Below are 23,281 nucleotides of genomic sequence, written 5' to 3'. Positions count from 1 at the left end.
TGTTAGTTTGTTTATCGGTACTGTTTGAACACTGTCAGCACATAATACCAAAACTGCGGTGATACTGATAACCGTGATACTATGGTCACCATGATCGTGATATTCCATTTTCCACCGATTTCATCATTAGCTGTGAAAGTGATAAGTTGTCCTAGTTTCCCACCGGCCCCTCGAGATCAACCCCAACCTAGAAACCTCGACCGGCTCGGCCACATGATGCAGCGTTTGCTGTCTGCAGACGGGCTAATAGTGTCTCCTGTTGAGGGAAGTGTTGATTGAACAATTAAACTTCCTGTTTCAGGGCCAACTTGACGTATTGTCAAAATCACCTCTCCCATTTCATCTTGAGAAATGATTGCTTCCCCTTTTTTCAAGAATCATTGGCACAGTGACTTACCAGAAGATTATGTTAGAGAAGATGCTGCAAACGAGGAGAGGACATTTTAAAAAGCTTTCCTGCTCTGTAGCGTGTTATTGTTGTTTTGTTATTTAAACTGAAAGTCAGGCACTGTGTAAAAGATGTGTTTCCATTGCTGTCATTTCCTTTTTGGTCATATGGGCACACAGGCAGGAAGTAGGTTGATGTGACCTGTGAAGTTTAGGCTGCTCCATTTATCTAGACCTCCTCTCTGTCTTTTTTTCATTGTTTCTGTACACACACACACACACACACACACACACACACACACACACACACACACACACACACACACACACACACACACACACACACACACACACACACACACACACACACACACACACACACACACACACACACACACACACACACACACACACACACACACACACACACACACACACACACATACACACACACAGACAGTTACCCTCTAGCCCTCCATCCTGTGTGAGGCAGCTCATGCGTAGACACACACACTCACACACACACACACACAGACACACACCCCTCACCCAGTCCTCACACACTCAGTCCCTTCCTGCTGCTATTGTAACGCAGTTCTCTTTTTCTGTCTGCACTGCAACTGTCACAGCTGCAGCCAGGGGAGGATGTGTGTTTGAGGGTGTGCCTCGCGACTCTCTCCCATCACAAGCTGGTGTAACGTGGTCGCTGGGTTGAGTTCCTTGTTTTGCACATTTGGACGAATGGCTCCTTTGCAGTAGAGCCATATAAACATGGTGGACATGTACTCCAGGGTTTGGTCGAGTCACCAGGCCAAGCAGGGCCTGACCCTGCCGGTGGGTCCTCAGGTAGGTGGTCACGCCGGCATCGAGGCATCGTTTCTTTCTACAGAACAAAGTGTCACTCTGTGTGGTCGGAGTGTTTTCTGTTGTGTTGATGACTATCTCGCTTCCTGCTTTTGCCTAAACATTCACATCTGCACTCGTTCCTAGAGAAGCGACAGCGCTGGCAGCTGTTGTTCAGATGCTCAGACGCTGTTCTTTTGCCTTTTTTTAGTTTTAGTATTAAAGAACCATAGTTTTGGGGGGTTATAGTCTGAATTCGACAGATTTGGTTGTCGACAGTGAGAACGTCAGTCACTAACTGTTGATACGAGCGAGTCTTTGGATCCAAATAAGCTTTTTGAAATGCTTTTCATCTAGAAACAAACCGAATGTCCTTTGATTCAAACCGTGTGTTATGTTATTGTGGCTTTTGAGCAGAAAACTGTTGGTTTTCACCTTTTCACTGCAGAGAAACTAAACTAATATTCAGTTCCCACATTACTCTAGAAATACTGTACACCTAACTTCTGCATTTACAACCATAACTAAAAACAATTATCAGGAAAATGTACTTAACAAATCAAAAGTGAAAGTACTCCTGGATAGAAATGAACCTTGTGACTGATTATTATTCTAAATCCGGTTTTAGGTTGTTACTGATGCATCAGCATGTTAGCAGCACTTTATCTACAGCCATATACGGCATTTCCCTGGTTTCTAGCCAAGGGGTCAGGCCCCTTACACAGTCTCAATGATCCCTCAGATCTGTCAGGAATCTAAGGGATCAGAAGCCCAAAAGGCTGAAAACCGGGTTCATCTCAAGATTATAATCATGTTTTAATGTACCATTTTGAAAATGAACTTGTAAGTTCAGCTGTCTGATAAATATAGTTTAACAAAAGATACAGACTGTTCTCCTGAAAAGCATTGGAGTAAAATAAAGTACCATAAAAAGGTTCCTCAAATACCACAAACAGTTTGAGTCATGTCACTTGGACTGACTCAAATTGAAAGTTACTCTAGTAATAGTTGTAATATTCCCTTGAAAGTGATGCCTATCTATATCACAGTGTTTATTGATATGAATCTGCTTGTCCATGAATACAGTGAGAGTAGTTTTCCTTTCATTGCCTGTGGTTGGTTTTAAAGGTTTGTTCCAGAGGACGGGGACATTCCAGTGTCGCTGGGTCAGAGATCGATGAAGCCGCTCTTTCATTTCCTCTCTGTTTCTGTGCAGCGTCGTGTGGAATCAATCTGTGTCGGGGTCAGTTGTCTGGTTATCTCTATTGATCAGCTCAGGGTTACATTGAGATCAATAATGAAGCAAAGCGATAACAATGAATAGATCAAAATCACACGGCTGATAATGAAGAAATGCTGTCATCTCCTCGCTTTGTTTTTTTATTCTTCATCTTATCTTCATCTCGCACAAGTAAACAGTATTCAGATCATTTACTCAAGTAAAGAGCTTCACAAAAAAATGTTGAATTTCTTCTTTGACAAGTACAATTCCTGTATTTATATGACATGTGCCCTATGAGGCCAATTGAAGACATTTCAATATCACATCGTCCAACAAGTGAAAAATCTGAAAGAATAATGTCTTCTACCGGTTAATTGATCTAAAATGCTCCAGAAAAGAAGCCTGGGTCAAGAAAGAACAAGGAAGAGCGGTTTGTCTAGACTTTTTTCTAGGGAAGCATGACTCAAAGGTTTTCGGAAATCACTTTGTCAGATATTGCTTCGTTTAGCAGGAAAAGAAAACTTCCAGAGCTCAGTTACTTGCTAAATTTACTCAGGTGTGAGAAAACAGATTTCTGCAGGAAAACGATACAATTTGTCACATGATTTGCAAAGTAAGAAGTAACTTAAAATGTCGTACGATGTAGAACTATGATGTATGAAAGCTGCACTTTAGTAAAAAGCACTAGACTGAATGAGTTTTGGTGTCAGTCCACTACTGACCTGTTTCTTCCTTATCGCTCTGTGCATTGATCACAGTGATGAACACGCAGCACAGACAGCCTCAGGTAAATAGCTGCGTGACCCGAGGTTCAGTCTGACAGAGACAGACACTGTGCGTCACATGTCTCCAGGTCTGTAGATCCCCTAGACTCTGAAGGGGAGAAGAGCAGAAAGATGACTAAGTTTTATTCTTTTTAGTCCGAAAGCGGAACGATGACTGAGTTTTGGTTTGTTTAAGTTTGGCCCCGGGGTCATTTCAAGTGTAATCATTGCATCACAGCTTCAGTGGAGCTGCTGGGGACAGTGTCGGCCTTTCATCACACTCTGGTTTCCTCTCACACTCTTTGAACAAACAACATCATTTTCCGGACACTATTTACATGTAGGGCCGGGTCATGCTCCCAGAAATTATATCAAGATATAAATGTCCATAACAGCAAAAAAATATATATCGATAAAAATTGGACTTTTGTTGTATTGCTATTGACTAAACTCCTATTACAGTAATTATTGTTGTTTAATCGCCCAGCGAGTCGAAGCATGTGGAGATCTGGAGGTTTACAAGCTTCTGAAACCTTGATCATCATTAAAAAACTGAAGTAGTCTTTCTTGTGTTCTCTGAGGTTTGCTGGTTGAATCGTTGCTCATCGTCTGTATCTAAGCAGAACAGACCTCTGATCAGCACATGCTAATCTGGGAGGACTCATCAGTACGGACCAACTTCGACATTGTTTCCTCACAAAGATAATTTAAGTTTTGTGTGTGCATGATAAATGAGCTGAGAATGACGCAACGATCATTGTTGTGGTTTGTGTATTTTTTTTTAGCTGTAGGCTACTTCCTGAGCCGGGTGAGAGACACGGAAGGCTGATTTATAAAGAGCTGTAGTGTGACTAGTGAGCTGAGGCCTGCCTCTTCAGATACTTAGACACAGCTCGTGAAATCGGAGTTTACAAGTTGTTCAAGGTTTGTTGAAGAACTTTTTGTGCTGATGTGTTTATTTTTTTTTAGCACATTGTGAACTTTAAAAAAGCTCATATTGTCATATTTAATGTTGGTATTGTTAAAAAAAGACTGACAGGATAGGGGGACTTCACCCCTGGCTGTACTCCTTGTTTTCTAGAACCAGCCATGGATGTATTTGAGTTTCTAAATCTTCATTTTTCTTTCCATAGGTGGAGAATGAAAGCCTCCGCTCAGCCGTCTACGTCAACGTAGCACAGCTTCGCCAGAGCATCTCTGAGTCCCCACCCTCGGCTCCCTCGTCCTACTCCCCTTCCTACCTTGACCCGGAGGGGTGGGAGGTGCACGTTGACCAGGAGAGTGGACAGGAGTACTACTACCACCCGTCCACGGGGCAAACCACCTGGGACAATCCCTTTCTAGACTCGCCCACGGACCCCGAGCGTCTCCCTGCCCAGGACCCTTGCTACCCCTCGCCTCCTCAGTCCCCGGCCCTCTCTCCGTCCACCTCCTCCCCCCCCGCGTGGACCTCAGAGTGGGAGCAGTTGGTGGATGAGACCAGTGGTCGCCCCTACTTCTACAACGCCATGTCCGGGGAGACGTCCTGGGAGCCTCCGGAGCTGCTGAGCCCGTACCCGCCGCTGATGGAGCCCATGAGCGTGCACAGGTTCCACGAGGAGGGGCCGGTAAGGACGGGCTGGCTGCTCCACTTAGCCTCTCTGCGTCTCCTGTTTTAGCTTCACCCAGGGGAAAGCTGCAAATACAGTCTGCTTTTAATCAAATTAAATCTCCTGCACCCAAGTCGCAGACAGGACTCATTTTCATCAGGATAGAGAACAGCTCCCGTGCAGATTGTCCCCAGTATTACTTTAAAAGAACGGAAATATCTGTCCTCATTTTGAAGTAATTCAAGAGACCCAAGTGTTTTAGGATTTCAGGGGCTTTCGAGAAATGTAAAAAGGTTCCACTTCACATCGTAATATTTCATTATTCCAATGATTTCCTACAATTTCTTCTCTGACCTCTTTTCTCCTCCTCGATGACGTGTTCCGAGCTTGAGCTACTTTGAAGAAAATTCTGTGACCTATATATCAATGTCATGGACAAGTCCTTTAGCTCTGCATCAGGGCCACAGCAGGAAATTATTCAGCCGACATTATTCAACACAAAAACTGAAGTGGGACAAAGATCAGTGTGTCTGAGTCTCTTCAGTTGTGCGGTTACACCCGGTCTGAAGGTCAGGACTCCACAGGCGTGATGAGAGAAATAATCCAATCAGATTTGTGGGAATAAGCTTTTAGATTCCCACGAGAGATTTGATTTCATAAAAAAAAAAAAAAAATCATGTTATTGGTGAGTTTTAGATGTTCTGTCAAGTACAATCGTTCATATTTCATCGTTCAAGAGTGGTGTCAAGTTCTTCATCTCAAAATGTGGAACTTCTCATGTTACAAGACCAAAAAGATAGACTACTACTGAGTTGTACTACTGAAGTGAATGGTGTGAACGGTGTCACAAGAGAAAAACAAACCATAAACCCAACCAATTAGCTGCTCTAGTTTTAGACTTTTCCCTTCAGGTGTGTGTGTGTGTGTGTTTTAATTATCGTTATTGTCGTGTTTGCGTCCCGCAGCCTCCTCTGCCTGCGGAGGACTACCCCCCCGAGGATTACCCATCAGCTGCTGAACAAACAGAGCCGTACGAGGAGCTCCTGGCCACGGGACCTCCCACCCTCCCTAAAGAGTACACCCTCAGCCACGTGAGCCGGACCATCATCCCCAGGGCCACCCTGGACCGCAGCACCCCGAGTGGCTGGAGCCTCAACGTGGAACCCAACGGGACCTGGGTGTTCACCAGTGACCTGTCTCCTGATCAGGTTTGTCCCAGTGCTGGATCACATGAACAGTTTCTACAGGGTTTTCTAAATTACAAGAAGGATGTTAAAATACTAACAAATGTTAACCAAAGTATTTCTATGTTCTGAGCTATAGTTGATTTCCGTCATTTTCATGCCTAGGCAGTAAAATACTTCAATTTTCCTTCTTTGAAAACATTAGTGAACATAACTGAACCATTTCTAACTAAGAAACGTATGTTATGCAACAGTGGATCAAGTCTGTGGACGAGCGAGGGCAGACCTACTACTACCTGAGAGACGGCTCCAGGTCTCAGTGGAACCTGCCTGAGGTAATAATGCAATTTTATACACTTTCTTTTTTGCTGGATTCACCAAGTTCATTATTTAAAGTAGATGAAACTTGGCAATCTTAGGCAAGTTTAGATACATTTATCAAACCGTTTTAATTTATTTAGTTTGAGTAAAATGTTTTGTTTGTGTTCATTCAAATATTTATATTTTAAACAGACCTCTACTTCTGTTGTATTTTTGGAGAATATTACCTGGAAAATGGTTTCTTTACCCTTGTCTGGTTTAAATTAAAACTTTTATTGTAAATATATTATTTACAATACATTAAGTTTTGAATTGTTTGTATTTGAACTAAACTAACAGAGTTTTGCTCCCTCCAGGCCCCTGTAGCTCCGGGTCACTCTCGGCTGGAGAACGGCGTCGAGCAGGAAAACGTGTCGATCATTAAAAACTGGAGACACACCATGGGACCTGCTCAGCTCAGCTCAGCTCAGGATGAAGTGGTACATTAACACACACACAGAAAAACACACACACACTCTCTCTCTCTCACACCTGCGTGTACCTGCACGCGCTGCATCACACATCCAGGGTGTGGCAGCCGGCTTACGCACTAAGTACTGAGGGAGAGTCTCTGTTGATCCAGCGATGCTCCGAGGTTTTTAACCCTTATTTAGCAAGTCAAATCACCTGTGGTCTGCTCCTATTTACAGTGCGAGCTCCAGGACAGAGTGGGGAGGGAGGAGCGGCTGCATGTGTACACACACACCTGAGAGCAGCTGGATACAAACAAGGGCTTGTTCCTATTTTAGCAACACACCATTGACAGCCAGGGGGTTCGATTCCTCACACAAGGACACAGCAGTGGTAGAATTTAAGGTCACGGCTGCGGTTTATCTCCCTCCACAGCTTTAAAAGAAATATGTTCCGATCCCCTTTGCATTGTGTGTAACTGTGTCTTTAATATTGAATTCAGCGGAGGCCTCCACTCCTCTGGGAGCGTTTTCCACCAGCGCTTGGCTGCAGGGACTCGTTCCCATTCAGCCACGAGAGCGTTAGGGAGGAGGAGTAATGATGCCGCGCAATTAGGTCTGCCTCAGTTGGCCGTTTAACTAAATGTGGTTATGGTCGGAGCTTATTCACACCTAATGTCCCCACTTCCTCCCAGTGCGAAAAAAACAAATGAACAAAGAAAAGTAGTTTGATGTGTGGTTTTTACTTTTTTAGCTTGACCAATCCACTAACATGGAGGAGGCATGTTTTTTTTACCTACATTGCAGCCAGCCACAAGGGGGCGATGAAGACGATTTGGAGTCACTTTTTGGGAGCTCTCATGTCCTACAAGCTACGAAAAACAATCGCAGAAAAAATATATGCGTAATGTACAAATATACATTTTTATCTTCATTCAGACGCTGAAAACACTACATAGAATTAAATATATATTTAATTATACATAAAAAAGGTCGACATTACTCTAATTTTACGTTTTCTTTGACATCTTCAGCTTCTTTTCCCTCAAAGGAACATAACTTCTTTGTGTTGATATTGGAATATCTTAACACATCTCTCTTATCATAGATGTATAGTTTTTGATGTTCTTGTCTGATTTTGTATAAATCTCTGCCTGTTCTCCCTCTCTCTCTCTCTCTCTCTCTCTTGCTCGTTCAGAGATTCGTGCCGACTCACAGGAGGAACACGTCCGACTACAGCAGCGACAGCTCCAGCACAGGGAACTCTCCAGAGACGCAGCATAACGTGAGTGTCCCACCAGTCTGACCCAGTCCGCTGAGACTCATTCTGCTCTAGATGAACCAGATGGAAAAATAACGGTGTTGTGTATATCTCTCCTCTTAAGGCTTTTGGGTTTAGACCCTGGAGAAGCCCTTATTATCTGACCTCCAGGTGGCTGCGCTATAACGTGGGTGGTTAGTGTTCACCTGAGTCTGATCCATAGATAACACTGTCTATCTATGACCAGGCAAAAGGCGACTGTACATCACCCAGGCAGCATCTGTTGTACCTGTGTCTCATTCCATGCGTCAAATCACATGTAAACCACCGTGTCTTCCATGTAATGATGAACTTCTCCTGCTGGGACTGTGCTGTTTGTCCTTTTTGTTTGAAAGTCCCTTCCGTGTTTTCTTGCTGAGCAGCGGTTGATGGAAAATATTAAAATTAGGGAATTTTATTCTAAAAATACACTGACATTGGAGAAGGCTCAGTTGATTTGTCCAATGCAAACCGCCAGAGCCGTAGTTTCAGATCCATTTCTGAATGCAGAAGAAAGAATTTTCTCCCTTGTGACTTAAAGAAGAGTGCAAGCTTGTCTTTTATAAGAGTTTTTAATTCTTAGCACTTGGTTCAGTCACAGTCGGATCTCCACAGCTTTGATGGGAAAGCGTACTTTCATACACTTGTTTATTTTGAGTCTGTCCCGCTCACTGGTTCCTGCCGTAGGAAACAATCATTGAAGTAAACTCACTGAAGCTGCGTTTCAACCAGAGAAACTTTAACCAGGAAGTAGGAACCTTTGCATCACGTTTCCATCACAGTGACCAGCGTCTAATTTAAGTCCTGGGGAAATTTTTTAACTGCAAATAATCACCTGCTCGTGGGAATTGTACTTTCTGAAAGTAAGAGCATCTGTGAGGCTTGCAGCGCTAAATATACCTGACTAGGTTAATACTTTATTTCAGCCTTCGTTTAAAAAAACCTGTAGATGCCAAAATATAGATTTATAAAATATATGTATATATATACTTTGCTTAGATACTGTGCTGAACATTTACTCCTGTTTGAATTCATGTGAAAACTGCAGTACACAGCTGTTTTTGTACTTTAAACATAAATTGATAAGACTAGATCTTGTATTGATTCCTGTGAATCAATGTCATCCAGGGAAACTCCTGGATGAGAATGACATTGAACACAATCTGTCTGCATGTCTTTATTCGACGAAGCTTGGTTTGTCCCTCATTCAGCATCAGCATGTAATATGTGTTTACGCGTAAGCCGAATAATTACACATAATCCAGCAGGTTTTCTTAAATGTTGTTTTTATTTCACATTCTCAGGTGCAGAACTTAGAAAAAGCCGGAATTCTCAACAAAACAAAAGTGTCTGAGAACGGCAAGAAAGTCAGGTAAATGAAAAAAAGTCTCTTTGTGAGATTATGACGTTCTCACGTTTCAGTATTTGAGTTTGACTGTGTTGGAGTCATGTGTCATTGCCCTCCAAAGAGCTTCTTATGGCTTTGTCCTGAGTTGCTCATGCGTCTTTTCCCCTTTTCAGGAAAAACTGGGGCCAGACATGGACGGTTCTCCACGGAGGAGTGCTGACGTTCCACAAAGACCCAAAGTCTGCAGTGACAGGGGCCTCGGTACGATAAACACTCGTCTGAGGAGAACGTGCTCGTCCTGCATTAATAAGAAACTCTGAATGTCATCAGACTCTGAATGTTCCAGCTCGTGTTACCTTCAGAATGAGTCACTGAGGCTTTATTTTGAATTTTCAATACATTTTATTTACATATCACGTTTCATACCTGAGAGAGTAAATAGAAAGATAAGCAGCAGCACGATGCAGGTTGTCTGGAGGCACCTCTGTGAGGAGTGACGTAGCAGACAACCCTCCGGTCATCAGCTGACACTCTGGCTTTTGTTCTTAGCGCAGCTTGTTTCTTGGAATGCGGTGCCGTCAGTTTCTGGTGAGCAGCTGTGTTCTTTCCCTCCGTGCAGAGCAAGACCAATCAGATTGTCCCGGAGGTCACGGTGGACCTGCGAGGAGCCACGATTGGCTGGGCCTCCAAGGACAAGTCCAGCAAAAAGAATGTTTTAGAGGTGTGTTCGTTTGTTGACGTAGACCATAATGCAATGTGCGGCATTTGATTGTGTGTTTTTTATCCAGGGGAGGTAACACACGTCTATTTTTAGCATCGTATTGAATGTTCCCCAAGAAAACTTGATATTAACTTGATCCTACTGTGAATAGCAAGTCCAATCATCATTCTTCTTAAAGACGGACAAAAACAATTCTAAAATACTTTATACTATTTAATATGTGTCGTTAAATACTCATTACTAAATAAAAACACGAAAAGTAAGTGTTTACCAACCACTTCTATTGTGCTGTAGTGTTTCTGTAAAGCAACAAATAACAAGTCCAATCATCATTCTTCTTAAAGACGGCGAAAATACATTTCTAAAATACTTTATACTATTTAATATGTGTCATTAAATACTCATTACTAAATAAGAACATGAAAAGTAAGTGTTTACCAACCACTTCTAATGTGCTGTAGTGTTTCTGTGAAGCAACAATATAACACAAAGTGCTGCTTAGGCTGAAGTTCCATTAATTAAAATTATCTTTGGTCATAAATGAGAAGTTATGGAATCACCACAGAGCTATGAAACTAGCTTGGCTAAAAAAATGATATTGATAATAATCTAAATAGAATATACAGTAATTATAACTAAACAAAGTAAACAGTACTAATGTTGATATAAAGTAGTGTGTTCACATTGGTTCCCTCAGAGGCTCTAAATTTTAATATTCAGAGCCTTTAAGATGAGAAACATGTGTCAAACCGTCCATTTAATATGTGATTTTATCTGTTTTAGTTAAAAGGTAAGAACGGAGTGGAGTTCCTGATACAGTACGACACAGAAAGCATCATCAGCGACTGGCACAAAGTCTTAATGGACACCATTCGACAACTGGTAAGTCCTTCAAATGTCCAATGATCAATAAGTGAAAAAGATCAGGCACTTAGTTTACACGGACTAATGTCTTAATGGGGACAAAAGAAAGTACCCAGTCAAATCATTTCTGTCAGTCATTTCATAGTTGCTGACGCTTCCTGTTCTGCTAACATGTCAGAATACAAATTAATAATTTTGATAAGCTGTGTGGTTGTAGGTTACCCTCAGGCTCGCGCCCTACTTGTGTGTGTGTGTGTGTGTGTGTGCAGTCTGTGGTGTGTTTGTGTGCAGCAGCACTGGATTACATCCTGTTCATGTCAGGTTTGTTAATTGAGATGATTGTTAAACAGAGATCTCTCTGTATGTGCATGTTCATCAGGAGTACCAGGACCATCACTCAGAGGAGGAGGACGATAATTTATACGACAAGATCACGGAGCGAGAAGACAAGCCGAGCAACGTTGCCTTGGACAAGCGAAGACGTAAGAGGAGCAAACTTCTTCACTGCGGAAAAAAACTTTGTCTGATTTTAAATGTGGAATGATTGACGTAATCGTTTCGACCTAATTAGATCCACTAGATTAGTTATAGATATTTTTAGCCACAGTTACAACCAGTTCAAATGTGTCATATTTCTGTCTTCAGCCTCGAAGCCGAGTGTCACGCACTCATCCAGCTCTGCAGGAGAGTCCGACCAGAAGAGGGTTCGAACCAAGCTGATGAAGTTCCTCTTGAAACGTCCCACGCTGCAATCTGTCAAGGAGAAGGGATACATCCGAGGTACTGTGGTTCTCTGTGGGTCTTTTATAATCCAATAAAAACTCGCGGAATCAAGTACAAAGAGAAAATTAACCCCCAGAGTTACTGCAGCTTTCAGGAAGTCAATTTAATCAAAGCAAACAAAACTGGGATGATAACAAGAGGGATAAAACAATGTGCTAAACTATGAATGGAACCAATAGACATTAATTATCATATTCTGATACTTGTTTGGCTCTTATACTCAGTTATTCATTTCATATTGAATATGTTATATGGGCTTTATATTTATTACTTTTTACTTTTAATACCATTTAAGAACTATTCAACATTTTCACAAACTGATCATCTATTAATTCTGTGTGATCTTACATATTGATAAAGATTATTAATATCTTCAATTGTATGATAATACAGTTAGAATTATGAGCTTTAGAAGTACGACTACAGTATTACTACTACCACTAGGGCGACTACTACTACTGCTACTACTACTAAAAGTAATAATAATGATCATAAAGATAATTGTGATTGTGTTACTATTCCCTGCAGACAATGTGTTTGGTTGCCACCTATCCACACTCTGTGCACAGGAGAGAACCACAGTTCCCGGTTTTGTGGAGAGATGTATCAAAGCAGTGGAGAAGAGAGGTGAGAAATGAGAGTTCATATTAAAGTCGGGATCCCACTGTAGTGTTTCTACTGTTTGCAGTTGAGCAGTTGAGGAGCTGACGTGTTTTTTCTTCCCAGGTTTAGAAATTGACGGACTCTACAGAGTGAGCGGGAACCTTGCTGTCATCCAGAAACTGCGCTTCAAGGCGGATCACGGTAAACAACCATTTTACAACTTCCCATGCATTGAACTGGATAATCCACCTAATGGTTGTGCATGCATGGAAAGTGGACGTATCTCACAATGGACCACAGCGCCCTCCGTTGTGTGGTAATGGCCCCTGCACCTGTTTTGTCCCAACAGAGGAGCTGGACCTGGAGGACGGACAGTGGGAGGACGTCCACGTCATCACCGGAGCGCTCAAGCTGTTTTTCCGAGAGCTTCCCGAGCCGCTTTTCCCCTTCAGCCACTTTGAAAACTTCATCACCGCCATCAGTAAACTCATTTTAACATCCTTAAGTATAAAAGTGCTCCAGTCTGGCTAATTGGAAACGATTATATGAATTAATAACTGATTGATACTGGGGTTTTTTTTAGGAATTCCTGATCATAACGCAAAAGTGTCTTGCATGCGTGATCTGGTCAAAACCCTTCCCCTTCCAAACCACGACACCATGGAGATGCTTTTTGGTCATTTACGCAGGTAAACTTTATTATCTTCTCTTCTGTTCCGTGTGTGTTTCATGAACAAAGCTCCTCACTTTATTTCTCGTCTTTTCACAGGGTCATTCAGTGCTGGGAGGAGAATCGCATGAGTGTGCAGAACGTCGCCATCGTGTTCGGTCCAACGCTGCTCCGGCCAGAGATGGAGGCGTCCAACATCGCGATACACATGGTGTTTCAGAACCAGATCGTGGAGTTTGTTCTGAACGAATACGAGCGTATCTTCCACTCCAGCTAAAGCAGTCACACGCCTCTGGTGCAGTACGGGGGCGAATGTCTAAATGTGCTCACGTGGTTTGAAGTGCACGTAAACAGCTTCGGTGCAAAACTCATCTTTTAACATAAGTGAAAGGGCTCCTGAAGCTTTCTCTGTTCAGAATATGAAGATAACACCGTAAAAACTAGTAAAGGGACTTTCAAATAGTCTTTGCTGAGAATATATGAAGCATGTGTAACCAGATTTACTCCATAGGAGGCTCACACAGTTAGAACTACGTTTGGCAGTATTGGAGGAAATTGACCTGCACAGGTGTCGGTGTGGATCAGTTTCCCATCTCAGATTATTGAGCCTGTCTGTTGGGTGGGAGAAGGACCGTGTCACATCTGTGAGAGTGAAACAAATCACATTCTGGAGAATTTAATCGTTTATTTTATTTTTTTGTTAGTTTGTTTTATTTTTCTAATTCACAGCTGAATTAGGAACCAAGTCACAGCTGGACAGATGCATCAATTCTCTCTGTAAGAAACTGTCACTGATTGCTTCCATCTTTATTCTAGTATAATGACTTTTAAATATTGTTTTGGATTTGATATTAAAGTATATCACATATTGCAATAACTGAGATTATAATCCAATACTGCATTTTTTTTCTTTTTTGTTTTGACCCATGAATATGTTTTATTGTAATATAGAAATGTATAAAAAATAAATATTAATAATGTGAACTAGATGGTGACATAGAATACTTCCACTGAACTGTAAAATAAGTTTTTTGGATCATGCTGTTCTTGAAGAAACTGTACAATAACATAGAAATATAAATAAGTAAGACATATTTTTGACAGTCGGTGGTCAAATCTGACCATGAACAAGTTCACTGGATATTAGCAGAGATTTATGTCTTGTAAATAGAACTAGAAATAATGTTTATGCTGAGAGGTGTTGGAAATGCACAAGCTATTGAATAATAAAGTAACTTTGTAAAAAAATAAAACTAAGTTGTGTGTTTATTCTTGTTGAAAAAAAATACAAGTACATTTTCAGTCAACAGACATATTATATTTTTATTATGACTCACAGTACAGGCAGACATATTCAACATCCTTCAGATCCAGGGTGTAAGATTCAGGTATAAGGGATCTATTGGCAGAAATTGAATATAAAACAATCCTAGTGATGTTTTCACTACTGAGTTTCATCTAAATTGTAAAAGTTGTTGTTTTCTGTACCCTAGAATGAGCCTTTATATTTAAATACTTTATATTTACATCAGGAGTGGGTGCTCTCTATGGAGGCCGCCACGTTTTTTGTACAGTAGCCCAAACTGAACAAACTAAACCTTTTGAGTTTTTATGGCAACTGAAGACTACCAAAGGTTCTCTCTCATGTTTTAAAGGAGAGTCAGGTGATGGGTGTTCAGCTGCAACATGCAACGTTACCACTAGATGGCACCAAATCCTTCACACTGAACCTTTGAAAGATGCTTTTATGTGTAATAAATCTCCAAATATCTATATTTAATGAGTCAAGGGGAAGTTTTGGGATATCAATAAGAATCTGTAGTATTATGTACGTTGAACACTTGTTTTATGACAAAAATCTTAATATGTAAAGCAGCTGGACTGAACAAAACTGGCTACTACTGAAACAATGGAAGTAAGTTCCTCAGAAAGTACAGTACTTCAACAAGCAATGTCACTGTGTCAGTGATGTTAGAATCCTTTGATGTCTAAAATGCAAAGATGAAAGATTTATACGATCTGAAAAGAGAAAAGAGTGTTTTTGACCTGAACAGATCTATTAGTCTAGTGTAGTGATGGCGATAGCGCCACCTATTGCCAAAAGGAGGTAAACCTCGTTTTAAAACTAAATTCGATTTTAGATAAAGTTTTCCCTAGGGGCTCTAACTTGATGGAGTGGACCGTAATGCGTGATTAGTGCTACAACCTAGCCCTAGGATTCAATGTGTTTTTTAATTCCTTGAGTCGTTGTTTTGTCCGGAGCCCTTTGAGAGGGGGACGTGTTTCCGGAAGCTGTCAGCGGTGGCACGATGAGCTTCGAGTGGCCCTGGCAGTACAGTTTCCCACCGTTTTATACGTGAGTTCGCTTTTCCACCCGAGTCTTGTTTTAATCACACGAACAAATCGATTGTTATCATCCGCTGTTTCTGCGTTAGCGAGTCGAAATGTGTGGATTTACGAGCTAGCATCATGTTAGCCGGCTAACTGGCTAAACGGCTAGGGAAGTGGATTCACTCACTCGGGAGGATTTAAAGAAAAAGAAGTTTATCCAGCAGCTTCTGTCGTGTTCGTTGAGCTCATTGTCTCAGCAGGTCATCGTGCAAACATGCGAATCAACATTTAACTCCGGGATCGTGTTCGGAGCGAGGTTTAGCTGTGGCTAGCTGTGGCTAGCTGTGGCTAGCTGTGGCTAGCTGTGGCTAGCTGTGGCTAGCTGTGGCTAGCTGTGGCTAGCTGTGGCTAGCTGTGGCTAGCTGTGGCTAGCTGTGGCTAGCTGTGGCTAGCTGTGGCTAGCTGTGGCTAGCTGTGGCTAGCTGTGGCTAGCTGTGGCTAGCTGTGGCTAGCTGTGGCTAGCTGTGGCTAGCTGTTAGCTCCGTGTCAGATCCGAGCTGTCAGCCACAACAACACGTCCAGGAACCCGGTGGAGCAGACACTTCTGCGACTCTGGGACATGTTGTGCAGCTGCAGCCGCATTCTCCCACTTCATATATTGTTATATAGAAATTATCATAATGCCACCGAGCACAGCAAAGGGAGGAAACCAATACAAAACAAGAGAGACATCAGAAGTCCATGTTTACAAAGCTGTGTATGATCAGCTGAGATGGATACAGGTGTTTACATCCGTACAGATTCTCTAGCTGTGCTCAGTTTGTTTCATACACTGACCAACAGATGTTAAACAACTTTAAATTCTATTTGTATAGCCCTTATTCACAATTTGTCTCAAAGGGTTTAACAAGGTCCTCTGTTCTTAACCCTCAACAAGGGTAAAACTACCAAAGAACCCTATCAACAGGGGAAGAAACCATAGAAACCTCAGAGATAGAGAAACATGTGAGGATCACTTACCAGAATTTGGCAAATTATGTTGCGTGTTCCTGATAAAACAATTATTTCCATCAATGAAGGTGGACTAAGTAACAGAAAGACCTCTCGGTTTAAAGCTTTACAATTAAACAGCACAACAAACGACATCCATCAAAATTAATTAACAAACAGTTGAATCTGCACTTCTCTGAAACTGTTTCTTGTTGCAGGACTTATGTATTATTTAAACTAGTTATAATTTAAATAACTAATAAGGCAGACTAATAATCTGCCAACTGATTATTACACAGAGACTAGAGTGTAATTTAATGTTTTGAGCTCTTATACTTTATAGGTTTGAGTGAGTTGTATTCAAGGAGCTGGTTGTGACGTCACCTCTACAGACCCCAGTGCTGAAATTCCTGTAAACAAATCTAACACTGAAATAACAAGAAAATAAAAGGGAACATTATCTTTTCCTGCAGATAGTAACTATGTGTTTTGTGCTGTACACCGGTGACTATTTGAAATTAGTATGACTCTGCAACCTGTTGATAAGTTTTATTCTGATAAGTTCCAGTCGTAACACCAGTGACACTCAAACCTCACTGATAGTATATGATGACTGTGCTAACTACTTTGTCCCATTTCCTCCTGAATTACTGATTATCTCATGTATACAATTAAAGTTAAGGAAGAGGATTGAGAAACCAGATCTACAGCTGTATTGAATCTTGTCTGGCTCACTTAAAAATGAGCTTTATATCTTCTGCTCTTCTCTCTGCGGACAGGCTACAGCCCAATGTGGACACGAGACAGAAGCAGCTGGCAGCATGGTGCTCCCTGGCTCTGTCGTTCTGCCGGCATCACAAGCTCTACACCCTGGACATCATGGAGGCTCAGGAAAGCCCCGTGTTCAACAACAAGAAGATAGAACGTATCCTAACCCGTCCACGTGTAAATCCTGAAGCACCAGTTTTCAAATCCCCGTTGTCGCTCATCAGTTTTACCTCCATTGTTTAATTTGCACCATGAGTCAAAGGTTTATAGGCTGCCGCTTTTATTGGGATATATAATTAAACTTCACCCAGAGGATATTAAGCTTGCCACACATTACAGTACAGGTGGTCATGTCTGATGATTATATAAAATATTGAACCTCTGAAGTTTTATAGGTGTTAAAAGGGTTTTCATCCATTCGTTCACTGAGCATGAGTCAGGTTTTGTTTCATCTTCCCTTAACTGAAGTCCAGGAAAACTGTCAATGGAAGCAATCCAAGTTGTGTTTGAGGAGCTGAGGAAAAAAGGTACATTTTGTTCTGTCCAGATGTTTTTCCTTTGGTCACATAAACTCGTTTGCATCATGTGTTCAGATCATTCAATCGGAGTCCAGAAATAACTCTAATCTCATTGTCTCACTGTGGAAAATTCATTCCTGAGAGTGAATTGTCTTCTTGTGTTATTGTTGCGGCTGACCTCAGGTAACCTGGAATGGTTGGACAAAAACAAGTCCCGGTGTTTGGTCATGTGGAGACGACCAGAGGAGTGGGGCAAGTTAATATACCAGTGGGTGAGTCATCGAACCAAGAGACATCGTGTTCCGTCTGAGAAACTGTGCATTTTTGTTTATTTGTCCAGTTGATAAAAGATGAAGAGAAAGTGCAAAGTGTCCTTGTTTTAAAGCGAGTGTACGTTGTTGATCTAGAACATGTTGTCCAGTGTAACAGTTTTATGATGTTATCAAAGCCACTTAAGATATTTAGTTGCTAATATGCACAACATTTTAAGACCTAAGAGACTAAATCACGACTCTGGTTCAGGCTTTTTACAGAATAAATACATGAAACGTAGAGTACATGTGTATTGTGTCACTGCTGAGATGAAAATAAGTAAATAATGCGTCTGAAATGTGGTTTAAGGAAAAAACTCACTGACCTACTGCTTGTAAACATATACCCAGTTTACTACAGTGCATGTAAACATGTTGTTCCAGTACATAGGTAACAGGAGGGCTGGTTCATAAATGAGTCTCAGTAAAGCAGGACCTGTTGCTGGGCTTAGATCATTCATGACATTTATTTGAATGACGTTAATTCCTTATTGTGATGTTTCAGGTTTCCAGAAATGGGATGAACAACTCTGTGTTTACACTTTACGAGTTGGCCAATGGGGATGATACAGAGGGAGAAGGTATGGATCCATTAAAATGCTTAAATCAATCTGCATCAACACATTTATTCAGTTTTATTCGTTTTGTATTAAATTTTGAATCGCTGAGTAAGCAAATATCAACCTGTACCTATACTGCAGCCTGCCACCAGGTGGTGATAAACATTGTTGGCTTACCTTCTGGGGAGCTGTCATGTCGTCCATCTTTATACGCAGTCAATGTTCTAAACAGCAGTTGTTTATTTTCATTCCACCTTCTGACCGGAACCTGACTTTGTTCCTGCAGAGTTTCACGGCCTGGAGGACTCGATGCTGCAGCGCTCGTTGCAGGATTTAACAACAGACGGCCGAGCCGAGTTCATCAGCGTGGACGACGCAAAGGGCGTCAAATTCTTCTAAAGCTGTGAACCCCCATACTGTACCTTACAGGCAAATTTGTAATATTTATATTAAATAAGTGGTGTTGCCTTTTGGTTCGCCCTAAAATTCATAGCCTTTTCTTATTGGAGGAGAACCAATATGTAAGTGTTTGGGTAAAAAGAGCAACGACGCCATGTTCAAAGTTGACACCGGTAACTTTTGTTGCCGTGTAAACATGCAATTAATCTATCAGGGGCATAGATATGTTTGAATACCTAAGGGAATTATCTTTTCCCACCAGCTGTAACCTTTACTCTCTTTATTGTAAATACAGGAAGTAAATATGAACCGGTTTTATGGCAATTTTCCTATGTTAATAAATTGACACGGTAGAATTAGCTCGGGACCTTTGCTCGGCTGTTCCTCCTCAAACCTCCAAGGAATCCCAGTGCACGACACCAGAGGGACTTTCTTTTATTTTGAGAATGAAAGCTTCCAGAAGAGGAACTGGCCAGAGACTTGCCCCCCCGACCCCGGCTGGACGCAGCTGAGTGGAACAACAGCGGACTCCATGTACAGATTGCTGTCATCCTGTCATAATGTGCAGTTGCTACTGTGACACTCCTGCTACTCCCTCTCTCTGTAATCTTTTTTCATATCATGTAGGAAAATAAACTAGTTCTTTGCTATTTCTTGTTTCTTGTACGTCTCTTCAATCTTTTCGTCCCAATGCGACATCCCTGAAGTGTGTTTGAGGGTTTTATTGTGATGTGGGATAATGTGAACTGGGCCCCACTGTGCCGACGTGCAGGTTCCAGCCACACTGATGGAGATAAGCTCTAGTTTCTGTAGCTGCAGCTGTACAGTGAGTGACGGAGGCCCAGTCCACTTGCATCATGTGCTGCTGGCTCCCAGCCTGTTGGGGTGACACAGCTCCAGAGACACGTGTGTGTCCGTGTGTGTGTGTGTGCCTGATAACGTGTGAGATCTTGTGGGACAGGTGGGGCCCAGTGTGGTCACTGGTGATAAAGGTGTCCTGTTTCTGTAGAAGCTCTCCGGGCTGGCTCCCCCTGCAGGCCCGTCCACCCCCTGTTGCAGCATCCATTCGCTAATCAAATGAGATTTGAGAGTAGTGACTCATCTTACTTCTGAGAAATGCAAGAAGTTGACGTCTTGATCAGTGACAGGCCAATTAGAGGAGAATACATCATGTTCTGTTGCAGTAATAGATGTCATTTGGCACCTGTTCAGCCAATGAATACTAAGAAAAAAAATACATAAAAATACTGATCCTCATATTAAATAAAAAACCTTCCCTTCTTTTACATCTTATGCATTTTGCACAACACTCCTCCAGTTATCAGACTTTAAAATATCACCCTGATCTTCTTTGGATATCAATTACGCATAAGAAGAAACATAAATCCAAGCGAAAAACATGACGGTGCCTTTTCCAGAGAGATGGTTCGCGGACATTCTTCCGGTTATATTAATATTAATATATTATATAATATTATATAATATTATATTATATTATATTGTATTATATTACATATTTTCTAATATTTTTATATGTATTTATATTTATATAAATATATATACAGTCTATGGTTCGGAGCTGTGGGCGCGTCAGAGCAGCGGTGGGCGGAGCTGGGAGCGCACTGGGAGCGCACTGGGGGGGGGGCATTGGGACTCTCAACCCTCCGGTGCTCGGTGGATATAGAACAACTCCGTCCTTCCAGAGGAGGTTATGGCTGAGGACTCAGTGAAGACAAGAGGACACCGGGGATTATTTGATGGAAACGATGCGTTTTCGTGCGTAATAGTGAAATATTTCCTCCACACAGCAGCTGGGATGAGTAAGTTTTATTCCTATTCCTCTTATTTTGAAAAGAAAGCAACTTTCAGGTCGTTTCCCAGGGTGGAAGTTTGTGAGTTTCTGGTTTGATCTGTTTCTTTATCTGTCTGACAGCCTTGTTTGTTTTATTTATTTAAAGCCACTCACTCCTTTGACATCACGGAAAAGTAACGCGTCACTTGGAGTAACTGTACTCTATTGTCCTCCGTTTCCACTTCCAGGCTCCAGACCGAGACGCCGTTGAACCTGCCAACATGTCCCACGCACAGGTCGAGAGAGCCGGACGCGGGTTCCCAGTCCTCCCAGTGGACATGACCGACGAGCTGCTGTCCCGGGTTCCATCCGTGCTCAGGACGCACGGCCATGGCGCACGGAGGAACTCCTACGGGCTCCAGAAGATCAGCATGGACATGGATTCGCCTTTATACAGCGGCGTCCTCTCCAAAGCCCTGTCCTGGTCCGCGGAGAACATCCCGACCCTGTGCGAGTCCCGGGTAGAAGAGGAGAAGACCACCGACACTCCACCGTGTCCGTCCCCGGTGTCCAGCCCGGGGACCAGCACCGTCACGCCCCCGAGCAGCCAGGAGCCGGACCCAGGACCCCTGGTGCCCGGCACCTGGGGTCCCGTCCAGAGAACCAGGGGTCAGGAGGTCACCTCGGACTCTGAGAGTGACCTGCACAGCAAGCAGCACAGGATACTGTCCGAGCAGGAGGAGAAGGAGGACGTGGAGACCAAAGCGGTGGCCACTTCCCCTGATGGAAGATACCTCAAATTCAACATAGAGATTGGGAGAGGATCCTTCAAGACAGTCTATAAAGGGCTGGACACCGAGACGACAGTGGAGGTGGCGTGGTGTGAGCTCCAGGTAGGATGGGCCGATTCCATATTTTCACTTTTTTACTCTGAAATGGTTTTAAAAACTCTTTTCCCTGTGCCTTTAATGTCCATCACACAAACATTGCATTGTTTACCCTGCACACACTGCAGCATGCCTCCCTCTCTCTTCCCCCATCAACACATGTAGGCCAGGTACTCTATCTAGGTTGATGCTTTCCCCGGCCTCCCTCCCTCCCCCCACGTCCCTCACCCGTCCTCCCTCTCCATGTGAAGCAGCTAATCTACTGCCTTCTCTCCCTGGTTGACCTTGAGTCTGGACGTATCCGGCCTGTGCCCGGCGTCCCGGCTCCTCCTGTCAGCGCCCGGCTCCAACTGAACCTCTCCTCCTGCCATGATCCCCTGTAATCTCTGTTTTCATTATCAACCCGGTGACACAGAGGCCCCGGGGTCCTTGGTGTGTGATAATAGAGCCTTAAGCATTTTGAAATGTTTCCGTCCTGTGATATGGAAGCTGGGGGGGGGAGATCACGTTCAGCTGGGGATGATCCAGCGTGTTGCAGGGCGCTTGTGCTCACGTGGTCACATGTAAACACGAGAGGTGGAACAGGCCGGCTGCTGTTGAACTCTGCTGTCAAGGTGCAGAGGGGTCAGCCCTTTTTTTTTATTACACCCCAGTGTTTGGCCTGTAGAGACCAAGCAGCCTGGGTAGCAGCTGCCCCATGCTCCTGCAGACATGGTTTGATAACACTGGAGGATTTAAAGATTTAAGCTTAACGTCCTCAGTTAACATTTGCCGGTTGTGTGTGTGTGAGGTGCAAATTAAGTCCTGTGCCACTGACACGGAACTACAAACCTACTGGCTGCTTTTCTTCTCCTCAGCCGATCTTAAAGATAATGGATGTTGTTTTTTGAAGATCCAGCTGCAGATGAAAGCACCTTCTCCCTTCTCTGGATAGAAGATGCACAGAGGTTAGTCTTTGTCTCTCATGCAAGCAGCTCTGCAGGAAACACCGGAGCAAAGACAGTCAGGGATTACCCAGAGTGAAGTGAAGCCACCCTCCAGGCTCAGGCTCCAGCAGCAGCAGGTGGGGACGGCTGCCTCAAGATCCCACCTGTCAGTGCACACAACAGGTGTAGGTCAAATGGGGATAGACACACAAGTCAGTCCCGGGCCTCTGATAGACACACACGTCCCATCACCTTTACTGTAACAACACAAGTCTTTACTGTCTCACGGCCTCGGGTCAAACTCAGGCAGGAGATCCTCGCTGTTTGTTGTTTTGACTTTTAAAGTAAGCTCCTTGCTTTTGTGGTTCGGAAACACACTGGGATTATGACCAGGGGGGGGGGGCACGCTGGAAAACGAGCACGCTATTTCATCTCGTCGCTCGGGACGTGAGCCCAGCTAAGCTCCTTAATCGCTCCTAATAAGCTTAAAGGTGGCCTTTGTTGATATGGTTACTGTTGTGACACGTTAACCTCAGAGGAGACGGACTCGGCCACAGAGGAATGTCTTCCCCAGAATCGCCACCCGTCCCGTTGCATGTGCCCCCCCCGATCGCTGAAACCAACACAAAGGCCGGCTGTTGGTGGCTAAACACGATCACTCCCGTCATGTTGATGCAGCAGCAGCTGAAGGTGCGTCACTGCAAGTCAGGTAGAAATGCCTTAAGCTCATTTAACTATATATTACGAGGCC

The 23,281-nt window shown here is 43.0% G+C and overlaps 3 protein-coding genes across 3 annotated transcripts in view; all 3 read left to right on the top strand.

The window, feature by feature from the left end:
* The first annotated feature begins 1,007 nt into the window (after positions 1 to 1,007).
* arhgap27 (Rho GTPase activating protein 27) lies at positions 1,008 to 14,278 on the top strand. Its single transcript, XM_061094658.1, has 17 exons — positions 1,008 to 1,233; positions 4,350 to 4,823; positions 5,771 to 6,013; positions 6,244 to 6,324; positions 6,667 to 6,789; positions 7,958 to 8,044; positions 9,364 to 9,431; positions 9,581 to 9,668; positions 10,027 to 10,128; positions 10,912 to 11,010; positions 11,372 to 11,474; positions 11,638 to 11,772; positions 12,304 to 12,402; positions 12,502 to 12,579; positions 12,728 to 12,859; positions 12,962 to 13,067; positions 13,148 to 14,278. The coding sequence occupies exons 1-17, from the start codon at positions 1,159 to 1,161 to the stop codon at positions 13,323 to 13,325; spliced, it is 2,271 nt and encodes a 756-aa protein (XP_060950641.1). The 5' UTR covers positions 1,008 to 1,158; the 3' UTR covers positions 13,326 to 14,278.
* Positions 14,279 to 15,328: 1,050 nt separating this feature from the next.
* vps25 (vacuolar protein sorting 25 homolog) lies at positions 15,329 to 19,575 on the top strand. The gene is made up of 6 exons (XM_061094804.1): positions 15,329 to 15,404; positions 17,149 to 17,294; positions 17,611 to 17,664; positions 17,839 to 17,927; positions 18,472 to 18,547; positions 18,813 to 19,575. Exons 1-6 carry the CDS (start codon positions 15,358 to 15,360, stop codon positions 18,923 to 18,925), a joined length of 525 nt encoding a protein of 174 aa, XP_060950787.1. The 5' UTR covers positions 15,329 to 15,357; the 3' UTR covers positions 18,926 to 19,575.
* Positions 19,576 to 20,590: 1,015 nt separating this feature from the next.
* The window catches only part of wnk4a (WNK lysine deficient protein kinase 4a), a 39,509-nt gene continuing 36,818 nt past the window's right edge, over positions 20,591 to 23,281 (top strand). Inside the window, exons 1-2 of the mRNA XM_061094820.1 lie at positions 20,591 to 20,745; positions 20,966 to 21,610. Coding sequence (XP_060950803.1) covers positions 20,999 to 21,610 — 612 coding nt within the window. The 5' untranslated portion in view covers positions 20,591 to 20,745; positions 20,966 to 20,998. The remainder of the gene's footprint in view (positions 20,746 to 20,965; positions 21,611 to 23,281) is intronic.

This window comes from Limanda limanda, chromosome 21 (genome assembly GCF_963576545.1).
Source record: "Limanda limanda chromosome 21, fLimLim1.1, whole genome shotgun sequence".
Taxonomy (NCBI): Eukaryota; Metazoa; Chordata; class Actinopteri; order Pleuronectiformes; family Pleuronectidae; genus Limanda; species Limanda limanda.
Note: the sequence above shows the minus strand (reverse complement) of the source record. Positions and strands in the feature narration are given on the sequence as shown.